The 15,577-nt window shown below is 44.2% G+C and overlaps 1 protein-coding gene across 1 annotated transcript in view; it reads right to left on the reverse strand.

The window, feature by feature from the left end:
- The window catches only part of LOC138285009 (uncharacterized), a 597,004-nt gene that overhangs the window by 227,383 nt on the left and 354,044 nt on the right, over positions 1-15,577 (reverse strand). Inside the window, exon 14 of the mRNA XM_069224423.1 lies at positions 12,450-12,466. Coding sequence (XP_069080524.1) covers positions 12,450-12,466 — 17 coding nt within the window. The remainder of the gene's footprint in view (positions 1-12,449; positions 12,467-15,577) is intronic.

A 15,577-nucleotide genomic window follows, 5' to 3' on the forward strand; every position in this document is an offset into this window, starting at 1 on the left:
AAAGGTAAGTAACACCATTTTCTGATGAATACTTATACCAACAGATTCCTCACCTTTTGAATAGGTCTCTCCAAACAGTCCATCCACCTGGAGGTGGGTGCATGGAACTTTATACCAAGAAATCATGAAGCACTGAGCGAGTTAAGTGACCTTCCCTCCTTACATCAGAGTCTAAACAATAATGCTTTGCAAAGGTGTTGAGTGACACCCAAGTTGCTCCTTTACAAATGTCTGCAACTGACACGCCCCGTGCAGATGTGGAAGACTTGGCTCTTGTGGAGTGAGCACAAATTCCTTCTGGAGGTTCCTTGTGTGCCATGACCTAGCATATATTGATGCACAAAATTATCCAGAGTGACAGCGTCCTCTTATGAACTGCCTTAACCTTCATCTTTCAATTGTATAGCCACTAAAAGCTGGTCATCCAGTCTGAATTCACATGCCCTGCCCACATAGAGGCTGACCACTCACTTGGGATCAAGAAAGTGAAGCCTTTCTTCCCCCTTCATTTGATGTAGAGGAAGATATAACCATGGAAGTGTTATAGAGTGGGCTAGGTGGAGGAGAGTAACTAACTTTCACAGGAAGGCAGCCCTCATTCTCAACAACTGCGTGGCTGGGAAAAAATAGGTAAATGGTGGATTCACAGGTAATGCTTGGCTTGTAATTCACTAACACGTCTGGCTGACGTAATAGTGCTCAGAGAGACCCATCTTAAAAGTAAGGAGCCTTTAAGGAAAGCTGATCAAGCAAACATTGAAAGGTAGATAAATAACCTTTAACAGTGCCTATGGCACAGGCCTTGTCGAATAAGAGAGAGGATGAGTCGTAGTATGTCAGATAAGCGTGCTTCAAGATGATCTATGGAGTTATCAGAACACTATGTGACAAATGTATTCAATCTTCTGAATAGAATGTTTTGGCGGATTGTCTTTCTGAACATAATATAACATCCACAACTTCAGGAGGCAAGGAAAGGTTTCCCCATTCAATCTCCAGGCATGTAAGTATATGCTCTAGAGGATGGAGTGTAAAAACCTACCACTGCAACTGTGATAGGAGGTCTACCCGTAGATTGAACAGAGGACCTAGGGAGAAGTGAATGTGGTCTTCATACCACATCCTTTGTGGTCAACCTGGGGCAACTATGATTACTTGAGCCAAATCTTCCTCAAAAACACAAGGAATCAAGGGTATGGGAGGAAGTACATATTGAAGTGGATAGTTTCACCTTAAGAGGACCACATCCCCCAGTGCTCCTTGCATCAGACACTGGTGGGCACAGAATTTTAGGGAGTGTACTTGCTAGTGGCAAAGAGGACTTTCAGAGGAGTCCCTCAAAACTGTAAACATGTCTTGTACTTCTTCTGGATGAAATTGCTACTTGTGGTCGGAACAATGGCTCCGGCTGAGACTGTCCACTCACACTTTAAGCTCTCTGGCCAAATGATTTGCTACTAAGCAGATCTGATGGTCCTGACCCCAGGTCCTGAGCTGCAGAGCTTCTCGGCAGAGGAGATGTGAGCCCACTCCCCTTGATTGTTGATGTTCCACATAGCGACTGTGTTGTCCATCATGTTCTGGATAGACTAGCGACAAAGGGAAAAGAGAAAGGCCTGGAACACCAGATGTTTTGCCACCAATTCTAGCAAATTGATGTGCAACATCTGTTCCTCTTGAAACAAAAGACCTAGGATCTCCAATTACTCCAGATGGGTTTCCTACCCTAGAGTGAAAGCGTCCGTGATCACTGTTGTCACCGGAGGAAGAAGGTGGGAGGGCTTTCCTTGCATAACATTCTGCACACACTCCACCAATATAGATCTGCTGCAGTGTCACTGGGGATTTTGATACAGCTTTGGCGATCACTGGGTTGTTGGGACCAGTACCTGCGAAGACACCACTAGAGGGCCCTCATATGCCAGCATGCATGGGTGACCAACAGAATGCAGGAGACTAGCAGACTACGCAGTTATAAGGCCATTAGGACTGCATTGATTGCCTCACTCTGTAATATCATATATATATATATTTTGAAGTCTCTGAGGGAGGAGGGAGGGCTTTAGCTGATGTGGTGTCCAGTATTGTCCCTATGACGAGGATGCATTGAGATGGCACTGCATGAGATTTGTGGTTGTTGCCTGCAGGCTGGGGCCACTATCTATGGAGAGCTGGTTTTCATGAGAGAGATGTATAGGTAAGGGATTATAGGGCTTCAACAACCACCATCTCCAATGCGAAGACTCCGGGTGGGGGGTGAGGTTCTGCCCTCAGACCCAGGTTGTTCAATGTATCTATTAGACCACTAGTCGTTCTAATAAGATCACATGGCTTAAGTTTTACTAATGGACAAGTTACTTACCTTCGGTAACGCCTAATCTGGTAGAGAAACTGTCTAGTTGCAGATTCCTTACCTTAGAATTTCCAGATAGGACGCTGAAAGCCCTATAGGCGCCGTCCCAGCACACAGACGTCAGTTTCTTTTTAATACTTTCCAAGCCAGAAGTACATAGCCATGAATAACACTGACCACTGGTGCATAAAAACTAGGGCCCTGAAAGGGGTCTCTGTCCCTAGAAATCAGTTCACAGGATGGGGGGGATGGGTGGATTGGTAAGCAATCTGCAACTATAAATTGTCTCTACCAGATATGGCATTACCAAATGTAAATAACTTGTCCATCTGACAGGGACATCTAGTTGCAGATTTCTTACCTTAAAATAGATATCCATTAAATACCATCCCTGGAGGTGTGTCTGCAAACTAAGATCATACTAGAAAGTCCTGCAGTAATGAACGGGAAAAGTGCCCATCCCTACAGACCTGACTGTCCAGGCAGTAGTGTTTGGTAAATATGTGCAGAGATTCCCACGCTGCCGCCTGACAGATTTCAAGGACTGGACCTCCACATGACTTCACAGTAGTCACTGCATTAGCTCTGGTAGATTGAGCACACAAACCCTCAGGGGGTGCTTCTTAGCCAGTGCATAGCACATTTTAATGCTGATAACAACCCATGTGGAGATGTTTCTCTTCTGCACTGCCTGACCTTTCTTTGCACCCACAGAACCAACAAAGACTTGATCATCCACCCGGAACTCTTTTGTACAATCAGGGTAGAATGCCAATGCTCATTTAGGGTTAAGGTGATGGAGTCTCTCCTCTTCCTTAGAAGGATGTGGGGGGGTGTAAAAAGAAGGCAAGGTGATGGAATGGCCTACATGTAAGGGCGTAACCACTTATGGCAAAAAAGGAGGCCATAGTGCAAAGTACCACTTTGTCAGCATATACGGAAAGGTAGGGCAGCTTAGATGACGATGCCTGCAGCTCAATCACCCTGCGGGCAGATAAAATGGCCACAAGGAAGGCTGTTTTCAAAGTGAGAAGCATAAGAGGGCAATTGTGGCTCGAAGGGAGCGCACATCAGGAATGTCAAAATCATATTCAAATCTCATTGGGGCACAATGAATGGAGATGAAGGAAACATATGATTAAGGCATTTAAAGATCCTATTTACAATAGGAGACTTAAACAAGGAAGATTGATCAGGCAACCACAAAAAAAGCAGAAATGGCACACAGATAACCTTTGAGAGTGGCCATACCAGAGCCCTGCTGGGTCAGAGAAAGGATAAACAATAGGACCTCAGACAGAGGGGCAGAAAGGGGGTCAACAGGCTTGTCTGTCACCATGCCCAATTTTTTTCCAACAACAGGCGCATACCTTTTTGGTGGAGAGATGCCTGGCTGCCAAGATTACATTACAAACTTCGGGCAGAAGGTCAAAAGCTGTCAATAGCCGCCGCTCAATCTCCATGCATGAAAGATGAAACTGGACTGGTTTTGGTGGAGAACACCCCCCCCCACCATGATACTGCGACAGAAGATCCTCCTAAAGGAGCAGTCTGAACGGAGAATCGTTGGCCACAGTCAGTAGCTCTAGATAACATACTCTTCGTGTACAGTCCGGAGCCACAAGAATTACTTGGCCCCAGCCATTCTTAATCTGCTTGATAACCCTGGGCTGAAGTGGCATCGGCAGAAAGGAGTACAGGAGGTTTGAGTTCCACATGAGATAAAAAGCAGTGGTGAGCGATTGCTGCCTTGGAAGCTCAAAAGGGCAACACTGCCTACATTGCACATTTTCTGTGGAGGCAAACAGATCTCACCACTGCTTAAAAGAGACCTTTTGCCATCTCCGGACAGAGATGTAATTCATGATCAATTAATCATAGTCAGCTGAGTTTGTCCACTCTGACATTCAGAGCGCCCACCAGCTGTTGAACCACCAGGGAAATGGTTCACAACTCCACCCCGTCTCCGGCTTGGTGCAGTACCACACTGCAGTGGTGTTGTCTGTGAACACCTGCACTACCTTTCCCTTCAAAGAGGGAAGAAATGCTTTCAATGCTAGTCTGATCGCACAGAGCTCCAACAAGGTTGATGTGGAGTCTGGACTCTGCCGGAGACCATATGCCTCTGATTTCCACCAGCCCACGAGTGACACATCTGTCATTACTGTGAGATCTGGTTGGGGAAGGGAGAAGGATCTGCCTTTGAGCCAATCGTGGTTCCTTAGCCACCACCCTTCGAGATCTGGACCATTTTCTGAGACATTCCCCTGATGCTGCCCTCACCCGAACATGAGGTCCCACTGCCGAGCCTCCATATGCCGTCTGGCATGTGTCATCATCAGGATGCAGGAAGCAATGAGGTCCAGCAGCCTCAGGGGCATTCTCAGCGGAATCCAGAATAGAGTCTGAAACATCATGTCATAGCCTGAATATACTGGATTTACAGCTCAGGAGGAACAGCTCAGATGAAAGCGAGCATCTGACAGCGAGTCAGGTGTGACTTCGGCACATTTATAGTGAACCCCAGCAAATGCAGGAGGTTCTCCGTCGCGCAGTGGTACTGCTTGAGAAAAATATCCCGATCCAGACTGACACCTGGGAAAATTATAATGTAAGGAATCTGCAAATAGATGACTCTTTGAGGTTATGCAGACAACACATAGTTGATCATTACTTTGATCAAACCACAGCCACAAAGTCCATAATCCCCTCTCACAACTGTATGAGGGACATCTTGCAATGGTTATAGGCCAATGCACTTAAGTTTACTAGCAGAAAAACTGAAGTCATGCCCTGCCATAAAGGAAAACGTAGGCAGTACTTCTCCAATGGCTTTTGGCCCTCAGAAGTCAGTACTGCCCCATTTGTAGCAACCTCTGTTCAGAACCTGGGGCTGCAAATGGATTGTGATCTCATGCTTTTGTCCCATATTAATAAACAGTCCACTTCCTGCTTTTCACTGATGAGAATCGTATGTAAAATCCTTATGCTTCTTCCCACTCACTGGCACCAGTTAATAGTGCATAGTGCTATATTGAGTAGATGGGATTACGGAAACACCCGGTAAGGGGCTTCTAACCTTTCTAAAAGAGGCCTAAACAACCGCCATCTTCACTGTGAAGACTCAGTGTTCTGCTCTTTGACTAAGGTTGTTCAATGTTTATATATGACCACTAGCTCTTCTAATAAGATCACATGGCTTACGTTGAGGGATGTATGAGGGCCAACTTGCAATGGTTAGGGGGCAATTAAATTTAATAGCACAAAAACTGAAATCTTGTTATGCCATATAGGAAAACCTAGGCAGTTCTTGCCCAATGGCTTTTCGCCCTCAGAAGTCAGTGCTGTCCCAGTTGTAGCAACCTCTGTTCAGAACCTGAAGGCACAAATGAATTGTGATCTCTTGCTTGTGTTCCATGTTAACAAATCATCCACATCCTGCTTTTCTCTGATGAGGATCTTAGTTAAAATCTGCAAGCTTCTTCCCACCGACTGGCACCCGTTAATACGGGGTAGTGCTATGAGAAGATAGGATGAAGGAAAAGGAAACACCCAGTAAGGGGCTTCTTGCCTGTCTAAAATGGGCTTCAACAACCGCCATCTTATTTGTGATGGCTCGGGTTGGGGGGAGGGGAGTGTTCTGCCCTTAGGCCCAGGTTGTTCAATGTCTATATTAGACCACTAGCTCTTCTAATAGGATCATGTGACTTACATTTTCCTAAATATACGGACAACACACAGTTGATCATTACTTTTGATCACACCACCCCAAAGTCCATAATTCCCTGTCATAACTGTATGAGGGACATCTTGCAATGATTAGGGGCCAATTCACTTAAATCTAATAGCACAAAAACTGAAATCTTGCTATGCCATATAGGAAAACTTGGGCAGTTCTTGCCCCATGGCATTTGGTCCTCAGAAGTCAGTGCTGTCCCAGTTGCAGCAACCTCTGTTCAGAACCTTGGGGTGCAAATGGATTGTGATCTCTTGCTTGTGTTCCATGTTAACAAATAGTCCACTTCCTGATTTTCTCTGATGAGAATCTTATGTAAAATCCACATGCTTCTTCCCACTCACTGGCAAACGGTCCATAGTGAGTAGATGAGACTATGGAAATACCCTTTTTCTGGGAGCCCTTCTCTACCTTTGTCAGAATCCAGCCAAAGGGTCAATGGGCAAACAGGGGTTACTGGGCTCAACCCAGGGGGCTGAAGTCTTTCACTCCAGATGTCCTAGGGTTCGACCTACTATGGATCCTGAGAAACTGGGCCAGGTACATCTTTACCACTTGGCTCTCAGCGATAGCAAGGGTCAAGCAGTCCAAGGATACTCAGGGAGGTTGACGCAGCAGGGTGAACACAGGCTCACAATTCAAAATGCACGCAGGAGCTGCAATAAAGTATGTTCCAGTCAAATACTTTCTTTTATGAAAACATTAGTATCTTTATGCAACCACAAAGTAAAATACGACAATCACAAGCAATGCACAGAACCCCGGAGGTCAGCACTCTAGAGTTTCATAGAGGGATCCCGGAGTCTCATTTCCCGCCAGCTAGTGGTATTGGTTATTCCCCATTTACTATAGGCAGCATTCAGGTTAAGCTCCACTAGTCTAAGTCTCAGGAGACCTACTCAGACTCTGTATTTAAGTCAACAGTGTTTTCTCTGCTGGCCCCCTAATCAGCTTTACCTGCACCAGCAGGATCTGAGGGACGTAGTCTCTGAGAGGACACCCTCCCTGGGTGCTGGAGCTGCACCAGCTGTCTCCGGTAAGTATTTCCCCTGCAACCTGGGTGGGCTGTGATTGGCTGTGCTCAAGTCCCTCACACGCGGTTGTGCAGCAGCAGCATCTGGGGGATTCTCGTTGCTACTCCAAGTTGGGTTAAGTTCTTCAGCTGTTCCCGCAGGTAGTTGGGAGAGTTGGGTTGCGAAGGTCCTACTGCTAGTCCTCAGTCACAGTGCAGACAAGCTAGAGTCACCCTGGTGGCCCATGTTGGCATACAGGATTTCCAATTTCACCCTGCACATGGGCGATGACCCCTTTGGAGCAGCAACAGTCAGCTCACTTCACAGCAGCCCTGCTCTGCCATACAAGGCGTGTTGTCTTTCCCTGCCCACAGGCAAGTACTCGATAGGTGCAGCAGCCATCTCCTCACACCTCGCTAAGGGGATCCACTCACCAGGATCTTGTTCACTCCAATGCTCTCCTCTTCCTCAAAAGGCATGCTGGTCTTGGCAAGAAGGCAGGCACTGGTGCACCAGGCTCCAGGACAGGTCATCTTGGATTCCCTGGGTGATGTCCCCTCAGCCAGCTGGAAGACCAGCAGGTCTTTGCCAACAGACCTGGTCACAGACAGAAGTCTTGCAGAGCTTCTTCTCCCCCACAGCCCATTTTTGGGGTCTCAAGCTCCCCTTCTCTTAGTCCATTTTCAAAAACGAAACATGATTTGGAGTCTGAGTCTTTGAAGTTTATAATGAGGGCCTGCATCCTTTTGAAGTGCCCCCTCCTCTGCCCTTTCTTTCTCCAGAAGGGAGTCTATCACAGTAGCAGTGACTCCAAATCTGATAGCCCCACAACCCAGGCTCTGGGAGTGACTAGAATGTCACACCTGGAAATCAGTTACAGAGCTAAGTATGGTAAAAAATTATCCCAGGGTCTCAGCAATACTCTTCGCGATTCTCTTTTATTCCCCATCTCCTTCCTCAGATGCGCCCAAGCCTCTTCCTTGATACTTCTCTCTAAATCAAAGGGCCCCCTTTGAAGGGTACTGGAGACCCCAGCTCTCCTGTTCTCCGGTGTGCCCCACCCAGCTTACAGGAATGCAGCCAAACGCAAATCTGCCTGAGGGAATTCCTCTACCTCTTCTCCTGATGTTTCACCAAGCAACCCTCAGTCCCCCAAAATGGAACCCATCATGTATTGTATCATTCATATACATAATACAATCAGACCATAAAAACTGAATGCACACGCTGAAAAGCACTACATCTTTGATGCACTGTACCACCTGCAGGCACACATACACCCAGTACATGTATATAGCATAAATACACTGCACAGTGCTGAATTAGCCTTCTATTGTACCATTCACAGGTACACTTACACCTAGCACATGTACACCACACATGCACTGTGGAGCATTTCACACTAAACCAATGTAGGCCAAGAGAGAGTTAAGCACTGAGAAGCAGAACTTTAAATAAGTGACATGTAGGCCTCACTCTAGTGACACAGTTAAAATGGACCTGTTCACTTCTACTGATGACTATACAGTTTATTGCCACCACTGTGCTTGTGCTGCTTAACTCCTGGTAAAGGCAATAGCCTTTAAGTACTACAAGGGTAGTGCTGAGGACATCTCTACCGGTCCAACAAGACTGTGAGGCAGGCCTATATCAAGGTACACATGCATGATCCGTGTTCACCCATGAAAATAACAAATCAGCATTAGGGAGCCAGATAGCAGTACAATTGGCGCACTCAGGGCAGGGGTGCACATCCATCATCACACAAGGACTTTTCTGTCCCAACAACCAGGAGGCTAACTAAGATTCAGTAAGCTGAAGTTGAGCTACCTTGTCCTTAACGCGTAGAGCTTCCATTACAGCAGCATTGGGTGTTCTCCACTGAATCCCTGTGAACAAGAGTAACTTGTTTAAAGCCTTATATATAGTTCACAAGTCTTTTTATTGGGTTGGACCATGTATCTTGTCAATCAAATTGCGATACTATGTTTCTCATAGACTCCTTTGTTTCTCTAATGCTAACCCGCTTAAGATACTTTGGTTTAATAATGCCCAGGTTGGTGGATGAGCCTTTTTGGTCCAAGTGGCTTAGCTATGGAAAAGTCAGCCCCTCACCCGTTGGGCTATGATCGACCATCTAGCCTTCAGGAAACTGCTGAAAATCTGGATTTACACCTAGTAGTGCATTCCCTTTTTGCTTTTACTGTTCTGTTTAGCCAGCACCAGGATGTCTTTCAGGCTGCAATGCATCTTACAAGTATTTGTTTAGCTGACTGATTGACAGATTGAAGTGAGATCAAATGGAAGAAGTGCAACCTAGTAATATTCAGATCTGACCATGAAGCGAAGACACTTCCTGTGGGACTGCAGTATAGGGATATGGAACAAGCCATCCTGCAGGTTCCCAGACACCATCCAGTGTTCTACTTCCACCGTAAGCAGAACCTGAGCTAAGGACGGCATTTTGAACTTTTTCTTTTTGAGGAGCCAGTTCAGGCCGTCTTACTGTTTGGAGACTAAGAAATACTGGGAGAAGAACTCCTCTTTCCTGCTCTAGAACCCATTACACTGTGCCCTTGAGGAGCAAGGATTGAACTTCTGGTTGTCTCCAACAGGTTGTATGTGGTCGGTTAAGGCAGAACTAAGGCTCCTTTCTTGCAATGGCTGGGAAAGTTGCTGAAGAGGAGGAGGCATGAAGGAGGACCACTTGTTTTCGTCTTTGCCTTGTCTGCTATATTGTCTGCTGTTGTGGAGCTGTGAACTACTGACACCGCCGAAATGAAAGTCCCCTTCTAAAGCTACAAACCTTTCTAAACTGATGGTAGTCTCTAGGTTGTGTTTGAGGATCCTGGGATCTGACTGGGCTTTACTATCTTTGAACCACTCCAATGCAGAGTCTGCTTTGGAACCGAAGAGCCAAGGTCCATCTCATGGGAGGTCCATTAGCATATTCTTCACATCTGGTGAAAAGCTTTTGTGTATAACCTAGGGGTGATGGTGTAGGGAGATCAATGTCCCTGTGGGTCTTGCCATGGAACCCGTGTTGCCCTGGCCTGATGGTATCACCTGTTTTGTGGCAGTCTCCCCAATGGGCTCTATGAACTGTGTGCGCAGATTATCGGAAAGTGTGGGGATGGCACCTTGATCAGAATCTAATAGGGCATGCACATATCTATCTAGAAGGTAGGAGGCATTTATGGATTTGAAAACTGTACTCCCAGCTAAAAACGAAGAGTATGGCCTCTTCAATTTCCTGTCAGCTTGTGTTGATGGAAAGGAAACTGGTGTCATTTTAGAGGAACAAGAGGCTTGCACCACTAAACTCTCCAGAGATGGGTGAGCGGATAAGAAGCTGACACCTGCAAGGGCTGGCTTATATCACCAGGCATTCTGACTTGAGACCGCATTATAGGTCATTGGTTTCTCCCATATGGCCAGTATGGGCTCTACCTGTGCCTCATTAAATGGAATCAAAGGTTCTGCTGTGTGAAAGGTGGAGTACATGACCTCAAGGAGGATGTTGGATTTGATCTCCATTGATGGGAACTACAGGTTAAATGCATGCAGCTTTCCTAATTATTGTGTGATAGATCACTTATGTTGGTAGAATGTGTATCAGTGACAGTAGTTCCTATTCCTTTGAGGTATCAAGCCGACTGGCATCCTTTAAACCTCCAAAGTCTGGGTCCAGTGAGCTGTCCCCTTCATCAGCTGCACTGAGATCTTCATGAGGGTCCATCTCCGGAAAGAAATATCTGCCTTCTTCTAAGAGCCACTCATCCTCTCTTCTGAAGTGATGGGGCATTGGTGGCGGTGCCAGCAGGGGTGGAGATTGTGGCTGCATTTTAATTAGGTTTGGCCTCAGCTGTGCCATTTTCAGTGAAGGTGGCAGAGTAGGGGCGCGGGTGGTATAATCTGCAGCGCTGTCTGCACTGTTAATGAGATACTGGCTCACAGAATAAGGAACAGTGGATGATCAAGGGCAGTGGCGTTAGTCTTGGAGTCGACTCAGCCGGCATGGGTGGTATTGGATGTGCATTTAACACATCAGGCAATGGTAAGAATGTTGTGAATGGCATCAAGTAGTAGGATGTTGGCAAAGCTCCTAAGGAGTATGCTATTGGACTCATGGCATCAGTAGGTGCACCAGATAGGATCATGGGCCTGCTGAAAATGCTAACAATTGTGACCAGAAAGGCTGATGGATCCATCCTAGATACTGGAAACTCTGTATATGGCTGTAATGGCTGGGGCACTGGCGATGATGCCGAAAGGCAGTCGAGTATTTGGAACCGGCGCTAGGTCAAATGGAATCAATAGGTGCAGGATCCGATGCTGGAAGTGAAGGTGAAGGTTATGGCAACTTACTTCTTGACGTGTGGCACTGAGATACATGCCTCCTCTTCTTGTCTTTCTTTCTAGAACATTTTAACAAATGTAGTGACTGCTGTCTTTGATCTTGGTCGGGACTTCCAGTGCCCATATCGGTCTTCTCTCGCCTAGCCATGAACATCTCCCTTTCTCCCATTCTTTGAGCAGTTCAGGGTGCATCATTTGACACACCACACAGGCCTGGACATCATGTTCAGATCCTAACCACCACAGACAGATGTGAAGGTCCGTAATGGGAACCTGCCGATCACAGTCCCAACATGGTTTAAAGCCTGACCTCTTAGGCATTGACATTTTGATGGAAAACTGTATCTAAATGGGTTTTTGGGGGAAAACTCATCAACAACACTGACACTTCTGAGGAGATTAAGAAAGATCTAGAATGCAGCAAAGGGATCGGAAAAAGGGAACTGATGTCATCACAGTGACAGGGGCACTTTATGGCTCCAGTAACATCATGAGGCATCACATGCAGCACACAAATGAAGCCAGCACTCCCTAGCAGCATGAGGAGAGCTACTGAAGAATTTCCTGATCCAGACTGGCACTTGGTTACTCAAAAGATGGATAATCTGCAAGTATAAATATTCACCAGAAATGGCAGGTATGGAAAACATGTTTAATTTAGTTTTTAAAACCTAAAGTTGGATTGGCAAACACTGTGGTCAGTCATTTTATGAAAACAGTCACATGGAATTGCTTCTGTTCTCCCGAGGACTGGAATGAACATATTATACCACCATTAGGCCAACAGTCTGCCAACAGAAGAGAGCTGTAAGCACTATGACTCCCCTTGGAGTCCATAGGCCTAAAAGTATCGCCAGTGCGATGCATATTTGCTGTATGAATATTTTAAAGGATCAGATTTAAGAATCATTTGCAGTTTATTTTGTGGAAAACATGCCAAGAACATATACAGTCTGATAGGAATAAATCTGAATATTTCTGTACTGACCTGCTTCCAGCCAGGCCCTGCATGAAAAAAATACATATGTTTAAGATAGTAGTGTTAAATTTGCTTCATAATTTACAAAATATTAAATGTATTATGTCAACATAATTTTGCTAGTTGTTCTTTAGCATAAATATTATTTATTAACCAGTTTAAAAAGGTTTACTATTTGATGAATTACACAATAAATTGTTAATCAGAATAATAATCTGTTCAAGGGCCAAAACTGAAATTCATCCGCACTCAGAAGTGATAGATTATGTACAGATTTGCAATGCACTTTAAAGCTGCGATATCACTGTTAACAACTAGATAATGGCACAGAGATTGTAAGTAAAACAAAGGCCATATTTCCACTTGTAGCATAACACGTTAAACAGTGTATCACTGTCCCTTCAGTGATGTCACTGAGGCAGGGTCGGATTGTAACTAGAAATTGACCCAGGCACCCTAAAGAAAGTAGTCCGCATTTGTGGATCACCACCTTTCATGAATCAGTGTGTCATTAACATCAGGGACTTGTTTAGGGGTGAAATGTGTGGTAAATTATTCTTTTTAAAGTTTTGAAGACCAGTAGCATCATCCAAGACTGGAAACTGTTATTCCAGTATATAGCACCCTCCAAGGCCGGCCTTTGCTCAAAAAGCACCCTGGACAAAATCAAATTTGGGCCTCCTTCCTCCTCGATTTCCACCCTCCTACCACAATTTAATTTCTACCTTTTCTTAGTGGTGTATTTAACACTACCTTTGTCAAAAGATCCCCAACAGTGGATGTTCTGGACCAAGAATAGGAGAGGAAACATTATTGGGTTATGAAAAGTCTATGCACCTGACCTTGTCTTTAACATTATTGCTGCAGATGATCTTAATATGGGGCGTTTTGTGTTCACTGGTCAGTCACATTCTAGCTGATTACCTTAGCAGTGGCCAGCCTCTGAACACACATTTCCCACCCCCCACTTGCCCGAATCACCTGTTTATATGCTAAATTGGAGGTGACAAGTTTTGGGAGGGGGCAAGAGTGAGAAGAGAGGAAGAAATGGAGGAACTTAAGAGAATGTTAAGGTTTACATAGTTAATGAACAGGAGCTGCCAGCTGAAATAACAAAAATAATTATAATAATAATTAGGTGCGCTCATCTAAATCTGAGCCACCTGGGCCTCAGCCCAGCTCACCCATGCCCAAGGCCGGGCCTGTCTCCATCCACCCTTTGTTTCATCATTCACTGTTCACTCCTCTTCACTTTTGTTTCCCATTTTTCACTCTCTGCCTGTACCAATCTATCGTTCATAGCTTTTCTCCATGCAAACTTTGCTCTTCCCCACTCTGTTTGTCTCTCCGCTCCACTCCCTCTCTCTCATTTCCTTTTTCTCTCCCCTTTCCCTTTTCACTCCAGGATGGAGGGTGCAGAAGCAAAGATTTTACTGATAACATTTATAATTAAATATGTACTGATCTTGATGAACAACTGTGCGATTTGTAATAAATACTAAAGATACGGGTGACTTTTGTAAAAGGCCACCATAATTCATTTTGTTTTCTACTTAGGCCAACTTTAGCTCAAAATTGAATTGTTTTTCATTATTCAAAGCTTACTCGAGAAAAGTGTGTTTAATAGTCCATAAACGTGTAAACAGCTACCCCTAGTGGAATTTTTTGTTGTACCTTGCAAGGTTAGATTTATTAGGTCATTGCTACAGTTTGACTGTCTTAATGTTTGAGAAAATGTTACTAATGCATGTTTTTCCTTGAGGATGGAAGTAGATGCAACATTGTTGGAAGTTTCTTCCTGAGCATGAAGTTTTGTTGTGATGGAACAATGGATCCACAGACGAGACGGAAGAGAAGAAGAAATTGTTATAAATTGTGCTTAGTTAATGTCTTCGTCAATGAGCTTTTAACTAATTATATTTTAGAGTACTACGAAATGTGTAACTTTTCAGTATCTAACAGTAGTTTTATTGGTTGAAGTGTATAACACCCCATGTCCTGATCAATCATGAGTTTTGAGAGAATTAATATAACAGTCTGTCGCTTATTCTGTGGGTAGAGATTTCGTAGAGATTTTGAGAGGAGATTTTTAGGGAGAATTTGGGAGATTTTCAGATTCTTTTGTTTATGCATTTCTATGCAAATGGTTTAGTATATCTTATAGTCCAAAGTCTAAACTATTATCCATACCTTGTATCCTGTTACCGGTGGCTGATGGTGTCTCGCTGCTGAAGTGATTCCTGTTGTTATTCATTGGTCTTATGGGTAATGTATAGAATGTAAATTGTTATGTGTCTTTTTTTTTTCAGGTACCAGCTGCAACTCGTTTAACTAATTGCTGCATATTATTTTTCATGTAACCTGCGTTACTATGTTTTCTAAATTTATGTTTTTAAATCTTTTACATGAAGCCCAGCATGTTAATGCTAATTAGTGGATAGAGAGGGAGTCTGACTTCACATGCTCAGGATTCGTGTTCACGCTTTTTTGATCTATTGTTTCAAATGTATCATCTCGATGGCACAGATATTGGTGCTATTAATTTGTGTTATAACTCTGGAATTAATTTGTTTACTTACCTTGATTAAACTCAGATATTTAAGGTGTTCTAACCAGCCATTGATAATTCTTTCAATATATCATTTGTGTTTGAGAATTATTTTTGTGACTTTAGCATTGTTAATATAGGGAAATAAACTTACAAAACTTCTTAATAAACTGGTCTGGACATTGTAGTGTAATTAGATTGTCAGATCCTTATTTGTTATTGTTTATTATGCTAATTATGACATACGTTATTTGACATCCCCTCAATTAAATGTCGGGTCGGTCCATCGGCCTAAGGCGCTAAATCCACTATTTGATCTGAGATAATAGTTAAGATTCCTCCGCGCTGTAGCAAGGGTGAATGAGATTTTTTTTGTTGTATAACAGCAACACTGCCAAGACAGTAATTTATTTTTATCTGTTTCTATTCAGATTTTTTTTCAATTGCAAGGTTGTTTTAAAGTTCTGTAGTTCTTGGTGTGTTTTTCTCTCATTCCATTGCACAGTATTTGGTTGAACCTCCCAATCTCAAGCAGAGAAAAGTGGCAGCAGGCACCTGTGGCTTGTTTAGCCAATCGTTGTGACCTTCT

This window comes from Pleurodeles waltl, chromosome 3_1 (assembly GCF_031143425.1).
Source record: "Pleurodeles waltl isolate 20211129_DDA chromosome 3_1, aPleWal1.hap1.20221129, whole genome shotgun sequence".
In the NCBI taxonomy this organism is placed as follows: domain Eukaryota; kingdom Metazoa; phylum Chordata; class Amphibia; order Caudata; family Salamandridae; genus Pleurodeles; species Pleurodeles waltl.